This window comes from Lepeophtheirus salmonis, chromosome 14 (genome assembly GCF_016086655.4).
Source record: "Lepeophtheirus salmonis chromosome 14, UVic_Lsal_1.4, whole genome shotgun sequence".
Classification (NCBI taxonomy): Eukaryota; Metazoa; Arthropoda; class Copepoda; order Siphonostomatoida; family Caligidae; genus Lepeophtheirus; species Lepeophtheirus salmonis.
The window spans coordinates 35,132,114-35,147,216 of record NC_052144.2 but is presented as its reverse complement, the minus strand read 5'-3'; the positions used below and the strand labels follow the sequence as shown (position 1 = coordinate 35,147,216).

General features: G+C 31.2%; 1 protein-coding gene across 3 annotated transcripts; it reads right to left on the bottom strand.

Moving 5' to 3' along the window:
* Positions 1-8,028: 8,028 nt before the first annotated feature.
* On the bottom strand, positions 8,029-15,002 carry LOC121129355 (uncharacterized). 3 transcript variants are annotated; one of them, XM_040725067.2, is made up of 5 exons: positions 14,011-15,002; positions 12,216-12,630; positions 11,109-11,347; positions 8,769-8,859; positions 8,029-8,600 (listed from the first exon to the last, which is right to left on the bottom strand). In XM_040725067.2, exons 1-5 carry the CDS (start codon positions 14,153-14,155, stop codon positions 8,474-8,476), a joined length of 1,017 nt encoding a protein of 338 aa, XP_040581001.1. In that variant the 5' UTR covers positions 14,156-15,002; the 3' UTR covers positions 8,029-8,473. The 3 variants fall into 3 exon arrangements, with proteins under 3 accessions (XP_040581001.1, XP_040581002.1, XP_040581003.1); XM_040725068.2 differs by having other exon boundaries at positions 8,029-8,653; positions 14,011-14,193; XM_040725069.2 differs by having other exon boundaries at positions 8,029-8,702; positions 14,011-14,192.
* Between the last annotated feature and the right edge of the window lie 101 nt (positions 15,003-15,103).

Genomic DNA, 15,103 nt, shown 5'->3' with positions numbered 1-15,103 from the left:
TCCATAGTAACTGAAGATCACCTTTCCTGATTTTGAGTGTGAGACAGATAGACTATACGATTGGGCATTCCATAAGACTGGAAGAAAATAATGATATCATCGTTACAAGGGGTTAATGGGGAAGTAAATTTTATATATAATATTATATGGTAGAGCAATGTTGGATTTCTTTTCTAGCGGACGGATTTTGACAGTCCCTTGAGATCTAGCTTAAGCGGGTTCTACTGCATTTATAATACTACAGAGTCTTACTCATCGTAGGATGGACCTCGTCCCAATAATTTTTAAGTGGTACAATTTATCAGTCTATTAAGGGTGAGTCATCCATAGTCTTTCCAATCAGGCCCCCAATAACAAAAATATAAATAAAGCACTGTAGTGATGGAGTCTGTTTTTAGAGCTGGTTAGGCATGGGCAGTTGAACTTCGGACTCGGAAGAACCGGATATTTGCCGCAATATACATTAAATATTATATGCAAGTACTCTGTAGCTATATATAGCCTTATTTAAAAGAACCTTCAAAAATACAGAAAAATATAACTAGTTCTTTGAAAACAGACCTATCCTTAATTTACTTAATATAAATCAGGGAGCACTGTATATACTTATTACTAAGTAGCTAACAAAACTCTTTGATTTCATCAGATTATCGGTAGTGATTTAATTAAATATTTTAACAAACGAATACCCAAAATCATCAAATATAGGAAATCAATGATTGCGTTGTTAACACTTTTTAGAATTCTCTTTAGTTAATCATTTGCAGCCCTCTGAAGTCACGTCGGGAGTCGGAAAATGCCAACGAAATTACCGACCATATATTGATATACCTCAACAATTAATGCTGGGGGTATATCAAACCAAGACACTATGTATTAACTTGCTACTGTTATTATTAGACTACCATGTTTTACATAGTAGATAGATCTAGGCCGCGACTTTCGACCGCGTATATTTATAAGCGTAGTAAATACGTGCAATTCAACTATCTTTCAATTAATGATAGCCTACGCACTGCTGCATGCATGTGGTGCGTATTATAATAGCCATTCACAACTGTATAAGTATAGTAGGCTACGGTACGTATTTAATTACAATCCCTATAGCATAGGAGCTAACGAAGCCTGTGCAGTAGTAGTTTGACCACCGATAGATAAAATCACTTTTTATTATAGTTGCATTGACAAACTATAAAGCTAAGCCTATGGTCGGCAAATACCGAGGTAAACCCAAAAACCGTTGGCAAATTGTGCCGGTGACATTTTTTTTTACTTCAAAGGGCTGCATTCGTCACTATTTGTCAAGGATTAATTCACAAATATACATATTCCCTTGAAAGATCATGATCGATATGAGTTCATCCATTTTTTTCGTAAGTCAGTCCTGGGTCAGTAAAGAGACAGATTCCGAGAGTGGAACTTATTTGACATTACCATCCAAATGTTAATGAGGATAAGAGCCTGTCAAAACTCATCTTGGAGCTCTTTCTAAAGAAACTGGAAAACTGAGGTAAGGTCACGAATAAGAGGATTCATCTTGGTAAACGAACATTTCTTATAAATACATACGATGGAATCCCAAATATAAAGTCGTTTGGTAGACTTGTAGAAAAATGTTAAAGGTAATATTTGTATCACTCTCAGATTGAAACACTTACTCTATGAAAGTTTTTTTTAAATCAGAAACGTTTTTATTTCAGTTAAAAAATGTTGTCTTGGTAGAAGATATACTAATTGTAGCACGTGACTTCACATAGATTAGCTGAGCTGTTAAAATAAAAATGGAGTAGTATTGTACAAAGTCAATTAGATTTTGCAATTTAATTTTTAACTTTAATAAATACACATCCCCCTACATGAGGTTAAGTGATTGACCCTTGGTTGACTCAAAATATTAGTAGAACTCATTGACCTGAGAAAAGAAGAGTCAGGACCAATGTTACTAGAACAATTGGTTTGGATAGGGAGCACTAAAGCTTTAAACCAAGTAGCGAAACGCGATCGTTATTCTGAGGAATTTTTCATATTTTTTCACTAGATGTCGTTCTTGCTATGAAATTATTCATTTATTTATACTGAAGACGGTAACACGTGTATTTTGTTTATCAATATCATATATTTATTATATCATATTCTAGTATTTAAAAAGTTGTATATTTAGTTAATTATATTATTAAAATTGTTACCATTATTAAAAAAAAATAAGGAGTTGTTAATTTCATTAAATCGGAACTTCATATAAGTGGCAGCATCTATCATGATGATCTATTATTATGGGCCTCTGCTCCCAAGGAAGGTAGCTTAAACTCACGTGTCTTGGTTATCAAGCCAGACAGTAGAATTTTTAATTATGTTGTGGACATGTTGTGCTTTACAATTTAATATTAATAAAGGGGACTTTCATGCCCCTTATAAACCATCAATCAGATTGTCATCATAGAGTCTGTGTTACTTAAAATGATGGTCAAACTTAAGATAAATTTGTCAATATCATCTTTGAAGAATACAATGGTATACCTACGGAGATGAAATCAGGAAGACTGAAGGTACCGTTTCAGCATTTCTATTGCAGGGTGACTAATATGCAGTTCAAAATATAATTTACATTATATATCCTTCGTATCTCCTTCGATAAGTGAATTTTGACCTTTGTGTTTCCTTCAAGTGATCCACTCGGTCCCATAATCTAGCAATATATCTTTTGGATCTTCGCTTTCGGTGACAAATTTTCCCATAGAATTTGTTAAGTGGTTGTACACGAAGATCACCTTACTGGTTATATATGAATAATTTTGCAGTATAAAAATTGACCTTAAATGCACTCTTATACCAGAAGCTCACGATACGTGCGACTGTATGATGTTTTAATATAAATTCAAATTAGTAATTGATACATTAAATAGTCATACACGAGATATATAAGTTAATAAAAATTAAAGGAGACAACATTAATAGCAAACCACTTAAGAAATAAATTAAAATGGTCAATTGACGATTTATTGTTTCAATTATTTTATATTATCATTTCAGACTAAATAGTTTTACGTCTTTTTAGTATTCATTTTAGTATTGAACTACTCCAAAACATGTTGACCATGTAGACTAATATTCCAGTAGGTATCATCCGACAGTGGGAGGCAAAGTACCATACAGTACTTGAAGGGGTCAATTGACCAACAGAGTTATAATCTAAAATTACTCATGATATGGTGTAAAAGCTTATCCGCTCCCTTGAAGAACAAGCTGTAGAGCTGTCAAATCCGACTAATACGGCTACAACGAGAAATCCAATTTGAGTGAGGTTTTCATAATTAGAGTATATTTGCTGTAGAGGAATTCAGAGATTAATTTCGCATCCGTTATAAGTGCTACGACATCCATGTAGTATTTTAGTTGAGTAGACCTCATCGATTGTAAGATTGGCATTACACTCTCAGCTATCAAGGTGTTTCCCGCTTGTTCTAATTTGTTTAACTATAGATAAAGGTAGTCCAGTCTATACGGTAACTGCAGTAGATAGTTCTAAGATACTTCGGACATGGAACCTTATGGCAAATCGACTTGAAGATATGATCAAAGAGGGCCGTACTAACATTTTGCCACAGAAGACAAATAGAGAGAAGACAAGGTGAAAATCTCATTCTGCTGGGGTTCTTGAAGAGCTATGTCATGTGTTCCATGTCTCTTCATTTCCATGTCCCAACAACATTATTCAAGAAGTCTTTTGATCCTAAATATGCAGTAATGTGTTATGTATTGTCTTTTATTTACTTTTAGATCATGATGTAGGGATTTGTTTTAAATAGATAGTAATGTACCTGGTGTTTTACGAGTTTGTATATTTTAATAGTTTTATAGTATGTACATCCTTTTAAATGTAATCCCTTATTGAATATATGTTTTAGTGTATAATTGTACCCCCAATCCAAAGGTATTCTTATTGACTTTACTCCGGTCCGTTGCTTCCGTCTGTTGGTGGTGTTCGTAGTAGATTACATAATGTTGATTACTTCAGTTACTGATTTTATGACATTAACCTTTGTGGTAAGAAAGTGGGAGACTGAACTATTACCTAGCGTTCAAATTTCAAGACCGCTGCCCTGTTTCTGGTCCACAGAATGGGTAATATAATCCCATTTCATGAAATGAAGGTGCACAGTCATTGAATATATTTTTGAATTCACTTTGAGATCCACTTTCTGTCTTGGAACAGTCCTCTCCCATTTGGGTTCAAGTTCCAGGTTAGGAGGCACATTGAAACCAGGAAAACTATGGTATAGGATGTTAGGATTCTTGGGGGTGCCGTCATAACCTTGACGACATCCGTGGGAACAGCACTTCCATCCCATCATCTTAGAGAGTTAACAAGTTAACTTAAGAGTCACAATCGGAATCCTAAAGCTATAAGTATCTTACACTACTGAAAACAATGACTAATCAATTTAAAAAATAAGCCGTGTCTTGTAGCCGGTGTACTTTTTCATTCATCTGCATGTTGTCCAGATAGTTCGATATGTCTATGTCTGATTCAGTAAACATATATCTAAAACCCTAGTTTAAAAGAATAGAAAGTCATTGTTTATTAATAAGAATAATTTTTCTGAGTGAAAATGGCTGCTTGTGCTGCTTTTGGATGCCGGAATAAGCATTTCTAGCATAGATATAGTGTTTTTTAGTTCTTCAAAAGATTTACACCAAAATAAGGATTGGTTACGTGTTCTGAGGCGGTATAACTACGAACCGAAAGGTTTGTATGTTTTATGTTCTGTTCACTTCAAAGAGGTAGATATTTTTTTCTTCAATAAATCGAAAATGGAGACATTTAAGACCTGGTGCAATTCGAAACAAATTTTCCTTTTTCAAAGAAGCAAAACTCGAAAAACACTTAATTCTATGAATTTACATGATTAATCGCTGTTTAGCTCAAATAAAGTCTCGGTATCCACCAACAATTTTTCTCAAGTCGGAGAAGTTGGAGATACTTCATCTGAAAATGACATAGAGCTGGGATGTTGTCTACTCCTTGAACACTCCTATTACAATTCAACAGGTACTGTATTGACATCATACGATCTTATAAAATGTATCAATAGTTTATATAAGTTTAATTTGTGTATATGTATTACTAAAACTGAATTTTATTTTTAATAGTTGAACTGTTTCCTAAATGATGGTTACTCAAACTATTGAATTCAAGCCTGATGTACTAGAGGGTTTCACACAAACTGAATAATTCCACTCTAATTCAGGGGAGTAGGTCACATCTACTGTTCATTCTTTAGGTAGAATTGACTCAAATTGTGTTTTTTTTGTTATAGCCAAGGTTAATAGAAATACAAAGTTATACCATAACGCAAGTGCGACTGATATTTCACTTCCCCCACGCTTTTTAATATTGACGTCATAGTGTATGAGTGGTTATGTGTTTTCTCAAAATATATGTGTCCTGCACAGCAGTTGGTATTATACATCAAATCGAAAATTCTAGCAAGTCCGATTACATGATGGTCTAACTTTTTATTTCTATTAACATTGGTTGTTATAGCTATATATACATATGTACGATGTACATATTACAGATATGAGTGAGGCAATTTATCGTATATTTAATTATGACCAGATATGGCCTGTCCAATAATATAGAAAATATAGCTGCCTTGTCTTCTTGCACCATAAAAAAACATTGCAGCTACGAATTGCATGTGGTGCCACAAGATACGAGATCCTACTTGGACAAAAATTTCTCTACCAAGTCTAAGGACATTGAGAGGACGGTTGGAAGTTTTGGACTTCAATCCTGGTACTGTAAAGGACGTAATTACATTGTTGAAGGTAGTTTTAAATTTAATGAAAAATACATATATTTAGTTTACTGTTTTTATATATTTTAAGTGAAAGTTCGAAGTTTCCCTCCTAATAAACGCCATTGTCCTTCAGCATTCGATGGGATGGCTTTGTATTCGATGGACAATCAATAAAAGGATATTCATTCATTATGAAAACAATGTCTTTGCAACTCATGCTTTGTGCTTCGTGTTGAATGATATTCAAACTAGTTTGAAACAAGTCGTAGTATTCCATTTTACTAGAAACTAATTCGACCCGATGAAAGTTAATTCCATAATTAAGGAAATAATCACTTCTGCTTCAACCGTTGGTTTGAAAGTTGGGTCGATAACCAGTGATATGGGTCCATCAAAACAGGCGATATAGAGGGAGCTCAGAATAGTGCTAAAGGCAGGCAACATCATAACGCTTTTCTTAGTCCTCTTTTATCCCATGAACTAATATGTGTTATCTCGGATATCTCACATTTGATCAAGAGCCTACGAAATCACTTAATTATAGGACATGTGATAACAATACCAGCACATGTTGAAAAGAAATATAATCTTTCTTCTGATACTGTAGACATGGAAACTTCTCAATGTTTAATTGCATATCGAGATCAAGTGTCCCATAAACTTCATCCAAAATTGACAGAGAAGAAGTATATTAACCCTGGCCAATTTCAAAGAATGAAAGTGAATGGCAACGGCAATTCGAATGATCCTGTCTAGTGGATCATTTGATAATAAATATCTTATGACGGTAGGGTTTTGTGATCAAGTAGGGCTTTGGTTTGACTTCACCACTTCCAGAAGACGCTTTGTTGCTCTCACTATGCGTTTAATGTCAAAATATAAAGAGACTATGTATTTCCTTCATTCCTTCCAAGATCTTTTTGAGAATTTACACATTAATGGCTATAATGGATGGAAACCAATCCAAAGAGGCATGATTTTAAGTACATCATCTCTGATAACATTGCAGCATAAGTTTCTTCCGATTTATTTTTGATTTCTTGTTGTGTAGCCGCTTTACTCAAGACTGTGTTCTCTTCTATAAGAGCAAAAATCCTACTCCAAAAGTAAAGGAGTTTAAAAATTGTCTGAAACTAGTGACTTTGTCACAGTAGATCTCTGAAAAGATACTGGTAATTATCAACTTGATGATTGCGTGCTCCTCACTGATTTTGAGTATATATCTCAACAGCTTCCTAAAAAAGTAGAATTGAACGATAACCAATTTTTTCCATTTGTTTGTCTGAACTCGAAGACCTCGAAAAATTGTATTTAACTCACTAGGGAGATTATTGCATTCGCAGAACTATCAATACTTTAGGTCTCCAATGTTTAAAGTATGATACTAAGGTTTATAAAAATTGTTATTCTTTAAATTTACTTTCTAAAAAAAGCCATACCTCAATTTCATTGTTTGAAAAAGCTAGCTAAATATTTGAAAGCTACAATCCTAGAATATGTAAAATGAACAATCCTATTCATGATTTATCCTGAAATCCTGAAAAATCTTTCGAATGCATTTAGTACTTCTTGTCAGCTTGAAGTATTGTGTAAAATTGTAAAAAAAAAAAAAACATAATTGTAAGCACTTTTGCTACACTTTTATTATAGAGATAAAAATATAAAATTTGAAGGTGCTTCAAATGTCTTAGTGGGAAGTAATGCGAACCAAAGCTTAAAAATGAGGCAAATTATTTCTTAATTTGTATATTATTTTTTATAAATATTTTAATTTTGTAAATAATTAAATGTTTGATTCAGTTTTAATTTATTCATTTATTTCATATAAACCAAGGGTTTTACGTTATTAGTTCATATTTTTCTCTTTGGACGACGTGTATGATGACTAGTCCTCCTTTTCTAAGGCAGTATGTATTTCTTGAAGACACGTCTACTCTTCATGTTTTATGTTATATATAGTACTCCCAGTATAAATGAACTTGAATAAAGAAAAATAGATAATTAAAGGGTTAAGTAGGTTTCATACAAACCTTTATTAATCTATACATTTAAAAAAAAATTATAGAATGGTGCAATCATTTAAGGTCATATTTGAAATTTGGATATCATGTTAAATAATTTATAAATGTATTATTAAATATTATTTATTATTAAAGAGTGATCACTGTTTCATCTGCAATAATATGTTATTCATATTTTATTGAGTGCTAAGAGACAAAAGAAATAACATGTTCATTCTTTATTTCAAAAATAAGTATATATATATTTATACGAAACACTTTAACAAAAAAAAATCATCACAAATCAAATCTGTCACAAATATATTATATTACATAAATAAAATATAATATGTAAAGGTGAATTACCAAATCTCTCGTGTGTGTACACAAATACGCGTTTATATATATTATTGACTCTTGTTAGTTGATTATAGGGAATTTTTGTGAGAGCAATTCGTCTCCCGATATTATTTATATATCCTTATATATGCACTTAGGTGTCTACACTCACGATAGATCTAGTAACCCGCCTTGACTATTGAAGAATCATTTTTACAATGTTACTATTTTATCATAAAGAGGTTGCGTGTATCAATCGCAACTTTACATAACAATTAGATATATTTAGCAAATTTAACAATTTTTTTATTGTAATTCAAATAATATATTTTAAGTAGTTCTTGTATTAGGTTTGATAATAATTGAATCAGTTGAGTCCTCATATAATCTTTTGTATTGATCTTCATATATAGTTATTGGCAAGGTGTCTTCCTCATCATCATTACATAATAAATTTCTGAAAAGCAATAAATCTTCTATCAGATGCAATCTATCTTGAATACCTCTTTTCTAGAGTAAACGGAAGAATCCTTCATTACACATAATTTAAAAGAATGGTCTTTTTTTTTTGGAAAAATAAGAAATAAAATAAAAAGATTCCATAGTTAACATTTATGAAAAATACCTTTGTAAAAAAATTGCTCGAATAACAAATACAATGATAAATATTGTCCAATTGATTAGTGTTGTAGATATGATAATAAGGACCACATCCGCTGAAAGAAAAGAAAATGAGTTATATTATATATGTATATGTATGTGGATTGTCAACACAAAAATAAGCTATAACGGTTAGTCTCAAAATTGTATCTGAATAATTATATTTGTATTCGTAGACAAATTATTGCCAATTTCTTATAATAAAATTTTCAGATTAATCCTATGGAGATGTTGTAAATGGCAATTAAAGAAAAGAAGTATCATAGTCACAATTAAATAATTACAAATTGATCGAATACATTGGATATGGCAATATTGGAGCTTAACTAAGTCTCAAACCAAATATAACTTCTCCACTATATTTAATACTTTTGGATAAATCAAATCATGCCAAAAATGTAAATACAGGCCTATAATTGAGCAAAATATTAAGGTGTATATTTTCACATTAGTCTGTACCATTCTGAAAAAAATTGGGAATTTAGTATCAGAGGATATTTTTATTTTGGGTTTTATTCCTCTAAACAAGAAAGTAACCGACAGACCTCAGAAAAAAAAAAAATTCTGCACGCGTATTGATTTGAAAATCTATAAAATATGGAAAAATATGATATTTAGATGTTGTTTCTTTAAAATTATTGATTTGAATCGAGTAACAGTTAAGTATTATGAATGAAACATATATTTTTCTACAATATTTTTACAACCTTTCTTTAATTTGCCCCATGGTATGAGTATTTTAGTTCCAAACATGTACTCAATAAATATTACCTTATTGTACGACGTATTACTCGCATATATTTTGATATTTCTCTTTATTTTTACTACTCAAATCTCATTTTTTGAAACGAAAAACCAAATATATTATTATCAAATATACTTTCGTTGTTCATTTATGCCAAATAAGCCACCCTATTATAATTTTGGACTACAGTAACTGTCTTATGTAACTCTTAATACGACCTTTAATGATCTACATATTTTTGGTTCATTTCAGTTTTTTAATCACTGTTATTGATAGTTTATTCATATAAATATTAATTAGATATGACATTTCCATACGACCTACCGCTGCTACCGCTGCTATTGCTCCAAGTGTTTTAAATGATTACAAACTTATTACACCAGAGCCAAACATCAAAATAAATGCGAGTCATTCGCGGTATATATTTATTTATAGGCAGCAAGTTAGGAACTAAAATAAGCATATCATGAGCAAGTTTGTGGAAAATTGTCAAAATATTGTTGAAAAATATATGCTGTATCTATAATCCTAAAATAATTTATTTGTGTGATGTACGATCCGATTAGAAAAAAAATGATAAAAACACATTTATTTCAAAAACGGAGGTAAATAAAAGTTGTTCACAATTCTGAGTTACGTATGAAAAGCTATGTTTTATTCTGATCAGATTAAATTCCTGGGCTCTGGAGGGCGTGTTTGTTTTTTGGGTAATAACTTGATTTTTTTTATAAAACATGTGTATCTAAGTTTTTTCTGGTATTGGTTATGGATTCGAAAAAGCATTTAAAAATTAAAAATCCAATAAACAAATTATAGTAGTAACGGAAATAGGGAAAACGCATATTGAATACGAATGAAAAATGGGAATTAGTTAAATGAAGGAAGAAGAAGATTAGCAAGTTAATCTTATTATGTATCTTTTTTCTGCAATATGGCTGAAGAATCAATATGGCAAGCTTGCAATGGCAATAACAATAAATAAATCACAAGGTTAAACATTAAAAAAAATGTATTATATTTACCAAAATCAATATATTTGCATGGTCAATTATATGTTAAGAGTGTCAAAAGGGGGTGCAAATTTGATTATATTTTCATCAAATAGACAGAAAACAGCAAAAAAAGTTTTTATTCAACGAGGTTTAGTTCAGAATTTTAATATAAACAACCAAATCTAAATAAATTCTTTTTAATTGCCTATCTTTAACATAGCGTGTTCGTTCTTGTGCTTAGTAAAATAAAAATCCTGTTACTTGATTAAAATCGAATTTTAAAATTTCATTTATTTCGACATTTTAAAAATTTTCAAATCAAAAACTCGTCCATGGTTAGTTTTTTCTGAGGTTTGATAGTTATTTTCATATTTAGAGGAATAAAATGCAAATAAAAAATATCCTGCGTTACCCAATTTTCACCTTTTCTCATTTTGGTGCAGTTTATTATACATACATAGATATGAAGTAAAAGATAAATGTAAAATTGTCCTTTTATAATTTTTGATAAAGAGAGCTTTTGTGTTAACGCACTACTTAATTACTCTTTGATTGATCAACTGCTTACCTGTAGAGCCACATACGTTGTGCCCTTGAAGTATACTTTTGTCACTGTGGGTTACATCTTGATAAGCTGCCTGTGGAATGATATGTCGATGCGAAGAATGATTCGAATGGGATTTGATGCCTATGTATAATATCATATCATGGGGATGATCGGTGTGATTTCTGCCATGGTGATGATGGGTATGATGTTTGCCATGGTGACGGTGGGTGTGATTTCCGTGATGTTTATCATGTGGATTACTTCATAAAATGAAGATTAATATATAATTAGTACAAATTAACATCCTCTTTTTGAGTCAATCCTAATTTTAGCAATAGTAATAAAACTAACTTTATAGCAGACCTGGATCCGTTCATCCTTTTTTTTTTTACATGCAAGTAGTACATTTTGAGGTACCACAGATAACGTCAATTAATCTTTTTTCCTCGTTAAATATGCTATTTCTTTTCCGAAGAATTCATTTTGTAAATTCATCGAGGTTGCAAAGTAAGTTACATTTTTATAATTCAGGATATCCTCAACGCCCCTAGTAGGCAAAAAAGTTATCTTACTTAAGCCGAAAGATGATCACGTGATCCTTGTTTTAGCGCTTGATTTTAGCTTTCGGTTTGAAGTAAAATATGTCTTTGGAGAACAATAAAAAAGGAACCAAGAAATGAACGGCTAAATGAACGCTATTTCAAAAGGGTTTCTGTTCAAGAAGATTTATATGAGGGAAAATAATGAACAGTACTCATTTGGCGCTCAATACCCAAGCCTGCTACATAGGACATGTATTTCTAAATATCATAGTAGAAAAGTAGAAACATAAAAATATCTTAAAAGTTAAATTATATTAGAAGTACAGTTGAAACATCTGAATTGGATTATGATTTTGGCATACGTACAATATTGTATCTATATTATGTACTATATAGAATGTCAAAAAATAGAAATATAAATTTTCAAAACTTAATTATATTAGTTTTTTGTTTCTGTATAAGCAGTCAAAATAATTATAATACTCCCTAAACTGAAAAAAAGTTAAATCGTTGATACAATCCTACTCTTTGATACTTTTTAAAAGGCCTTTCGATTTAAAAATAATAAATAACTTTAAAATACTACCATTTATGCCCAAAAGATCGTAAAATCCCTCTAACCAAAGGAGAATCTCTTTTCAGTTGATGAATCTTGGTAGTCAAATGTCTCGTAGTTTTGTTATGAATCTCGTTCAAGATTAAATGCTCCTCCAGATGATTGTGACTATGACTATGATGCTCCTTAGTTTTGATGTCATCATGCTCATCTTCTTCTGATATGCTTTTAAGCTGCCGACCAATCCGATGAGGTATATTATCTGCCTCTTCTGGAACGTCAGTATTCTCTTTACTTTCTTCTTCTCTGATTAGGTATAACAATTTTTTTCTAAGTTTCGTTTTAATAGACGAAATAAAATGTGACATTTTTGATCTAATCACAGTTATTAAAGTTGTGGAGGAGCTATTGTTTGTTTCTTTTCGTTCTTTAATTATCGTTATAGCTGAAACATATTAATTTAAAAAGATCTTTAGAAGAATATATACCTATATGTTTCCAGTCAACATAAAAACATGCTGGAACGTTTTTTCTCAATAAAATTCTAGATGATATCTGTATTTCTGACTACATTATCGCTTATTTATATTATTGTGATTTATTCTTTGGAGGTGTCATAAATTGCACTTTTCAAGTAGCAAAAATTCATTGCCACAATCAAAAAAAAAAATTATAAATTGATAGTTAAAAGGGTTCATATCGTGACGAAATTAAGTCACATAAATCAATTATAAGTTATAAAATATAGTATATATTCTTGTGTATCTTCACTCATCTCAGAAATTTTACTATGGAATCTATACTTGATCAAAATATTATATCTATGAAATATTGAATTGTATGAATATATGATCTTAAAAAATATATTGTACATTTTTTCCTTTCTTGATTTTATTTCCAGATTCTTGTTGTGTTAACTCACCACATAATATATATGACATATTATGTATATATAAAAACTACCTAGAAAGAAGGACTAGAGACAGAGTTGAGTTAGCTGTTGACTATAGTCCTTTAAATTCATTGCTTAACAATCAAATCAATAAAGAAAAAATAATATATGGAATATATTTGAGGACTGCAGTCAACAGCTGTCATAATTATGTATTCATTCCTTCTCTCAAGTAGTCTTTTTATGTGTTATAGTAATTGGGTTAGGAGAAGGGAGGGCAGGGGGCAATTGACTCTCTCCCCCGGATAAAAGAAAACTATCAATAATCGGTTAATTGTCTTCACTCTTAATTTAGGGAAAACTAAGCAATATTTGTGTCAGTGATATGATATATTTGAACTTTCAAAAAAAGTTCACCAAAAAATGTACTTTCTTAAAAAGTCCTAAAAAATCTCATTTTATAAATATTGGGCAAAATTTGTTGTCCCCCCCCCAAAAAAAAAAACAACAACAAAAAACAACATCTCCACTCCAGACTCCGTTTTTAAAAGTGGAGGGGCCAATCATATTGTATTATATTTTCTATAATACAAACAAATAACATTTTTCTGCAACTATATGATAATTGTGAAGTCTCAAAAAGTGAGAAGGTCATGGTTCCTCTGGCCCCTCCTGCTGTCCGGCCCCTGCTCGCTTAAGATTATACTTATAACTCCTGAACTATCCTTAAATAGCATATTCAATTTCATGGAGAGTCAATACTAAAAAAACAAAAAACATCTGCTGTTTAATATATTTAAATACGTATACAATTATTTATGTTTGTCCATGTGTATGTACTATATACAGAGCACCTGTGACAAATCTACCTCCTTGTGAGACAACGTAAATTTTTGAACTCATTATATTGAGATAATAACAGCTACTACTTACATTCACCTTCGGGATTGTTGTGGTGAAGATATCTGTCATAGCGTCGATGTGCTTCCCAATTCAGGAAACAAATAATGAAAATGCTTGCAGTAATAGATCCTAATAACAGCACAAAAACTCTTCTACCTGAATTAAATTCTGCCATATTCTACTCATACATCTAAAAGTACTCTGAATTGTAATTTAAGTCATGTTGATTGTCTCCGAATAGATTCCGCTTAGAACAGGTGTTCTTGTCTCCCTTTTTTTCTCTTCTCTCTGCCATATTTGAGGAGAAGAGTGTTGTTAAGTTGACGTTCATGGTATTATACACATATGTACGTAGACTTTATAGGTAAAATATCCCCTGCTTTTTTTATATAGGCGAGAGAGAAAGGTCTTAATTGTTTCAGGGATTGACACATTGATTAATCATCATTGTATAGTTATTGATTCTCAATATTGAAGAAGTACTCATACTAAACGAGACTATCATCACCGGGACACTATTCGACATTTTAAATGACCCACAACTCTAACAAAATAAAATGTACTAAAATAATTGCATGAAAATTTCCAGATCTACTTATTATATTTTATAAAAAATGTGTAATTTCATTAATAGGGAGATAACTAAAATGGATGCAAAATCGCCATAATGATAACTTTTTGTTATAAAAATGTTTCAGTATCATCCCGACATTCAAACCCTGAAACTGAAACACCTCAACTTTTTGGGGGAAACAGTCATGTATTTTTTTTTGTTGGATTTTATTACTTTTTTCGTGTCTGAACTTAAAGTTAATAGTAATACCGTATTACTTTACGATATGTTTATATTTGTATTTTCAATGTTTTTGTGTCAAATGATTAAATGATTGTCTAAGTCATCAACTCAAAGACTGTCCAAAGCGCTTTCTAAATAAAATAATATAAAAACAGTAGTTATACTAATAATCGTCGTGGTAGTCATGCAAGCATGTTACCCCCACTCCCTCTCGTCTCACACTCACATCGATTCCTTGTTGAGACTCCCTCTTTCCCAGGCCAGAAGACAATATGATTGTATTACTTTGTATGTGTGTATGTTCTATAAAATTGAGCCCTTTTTATG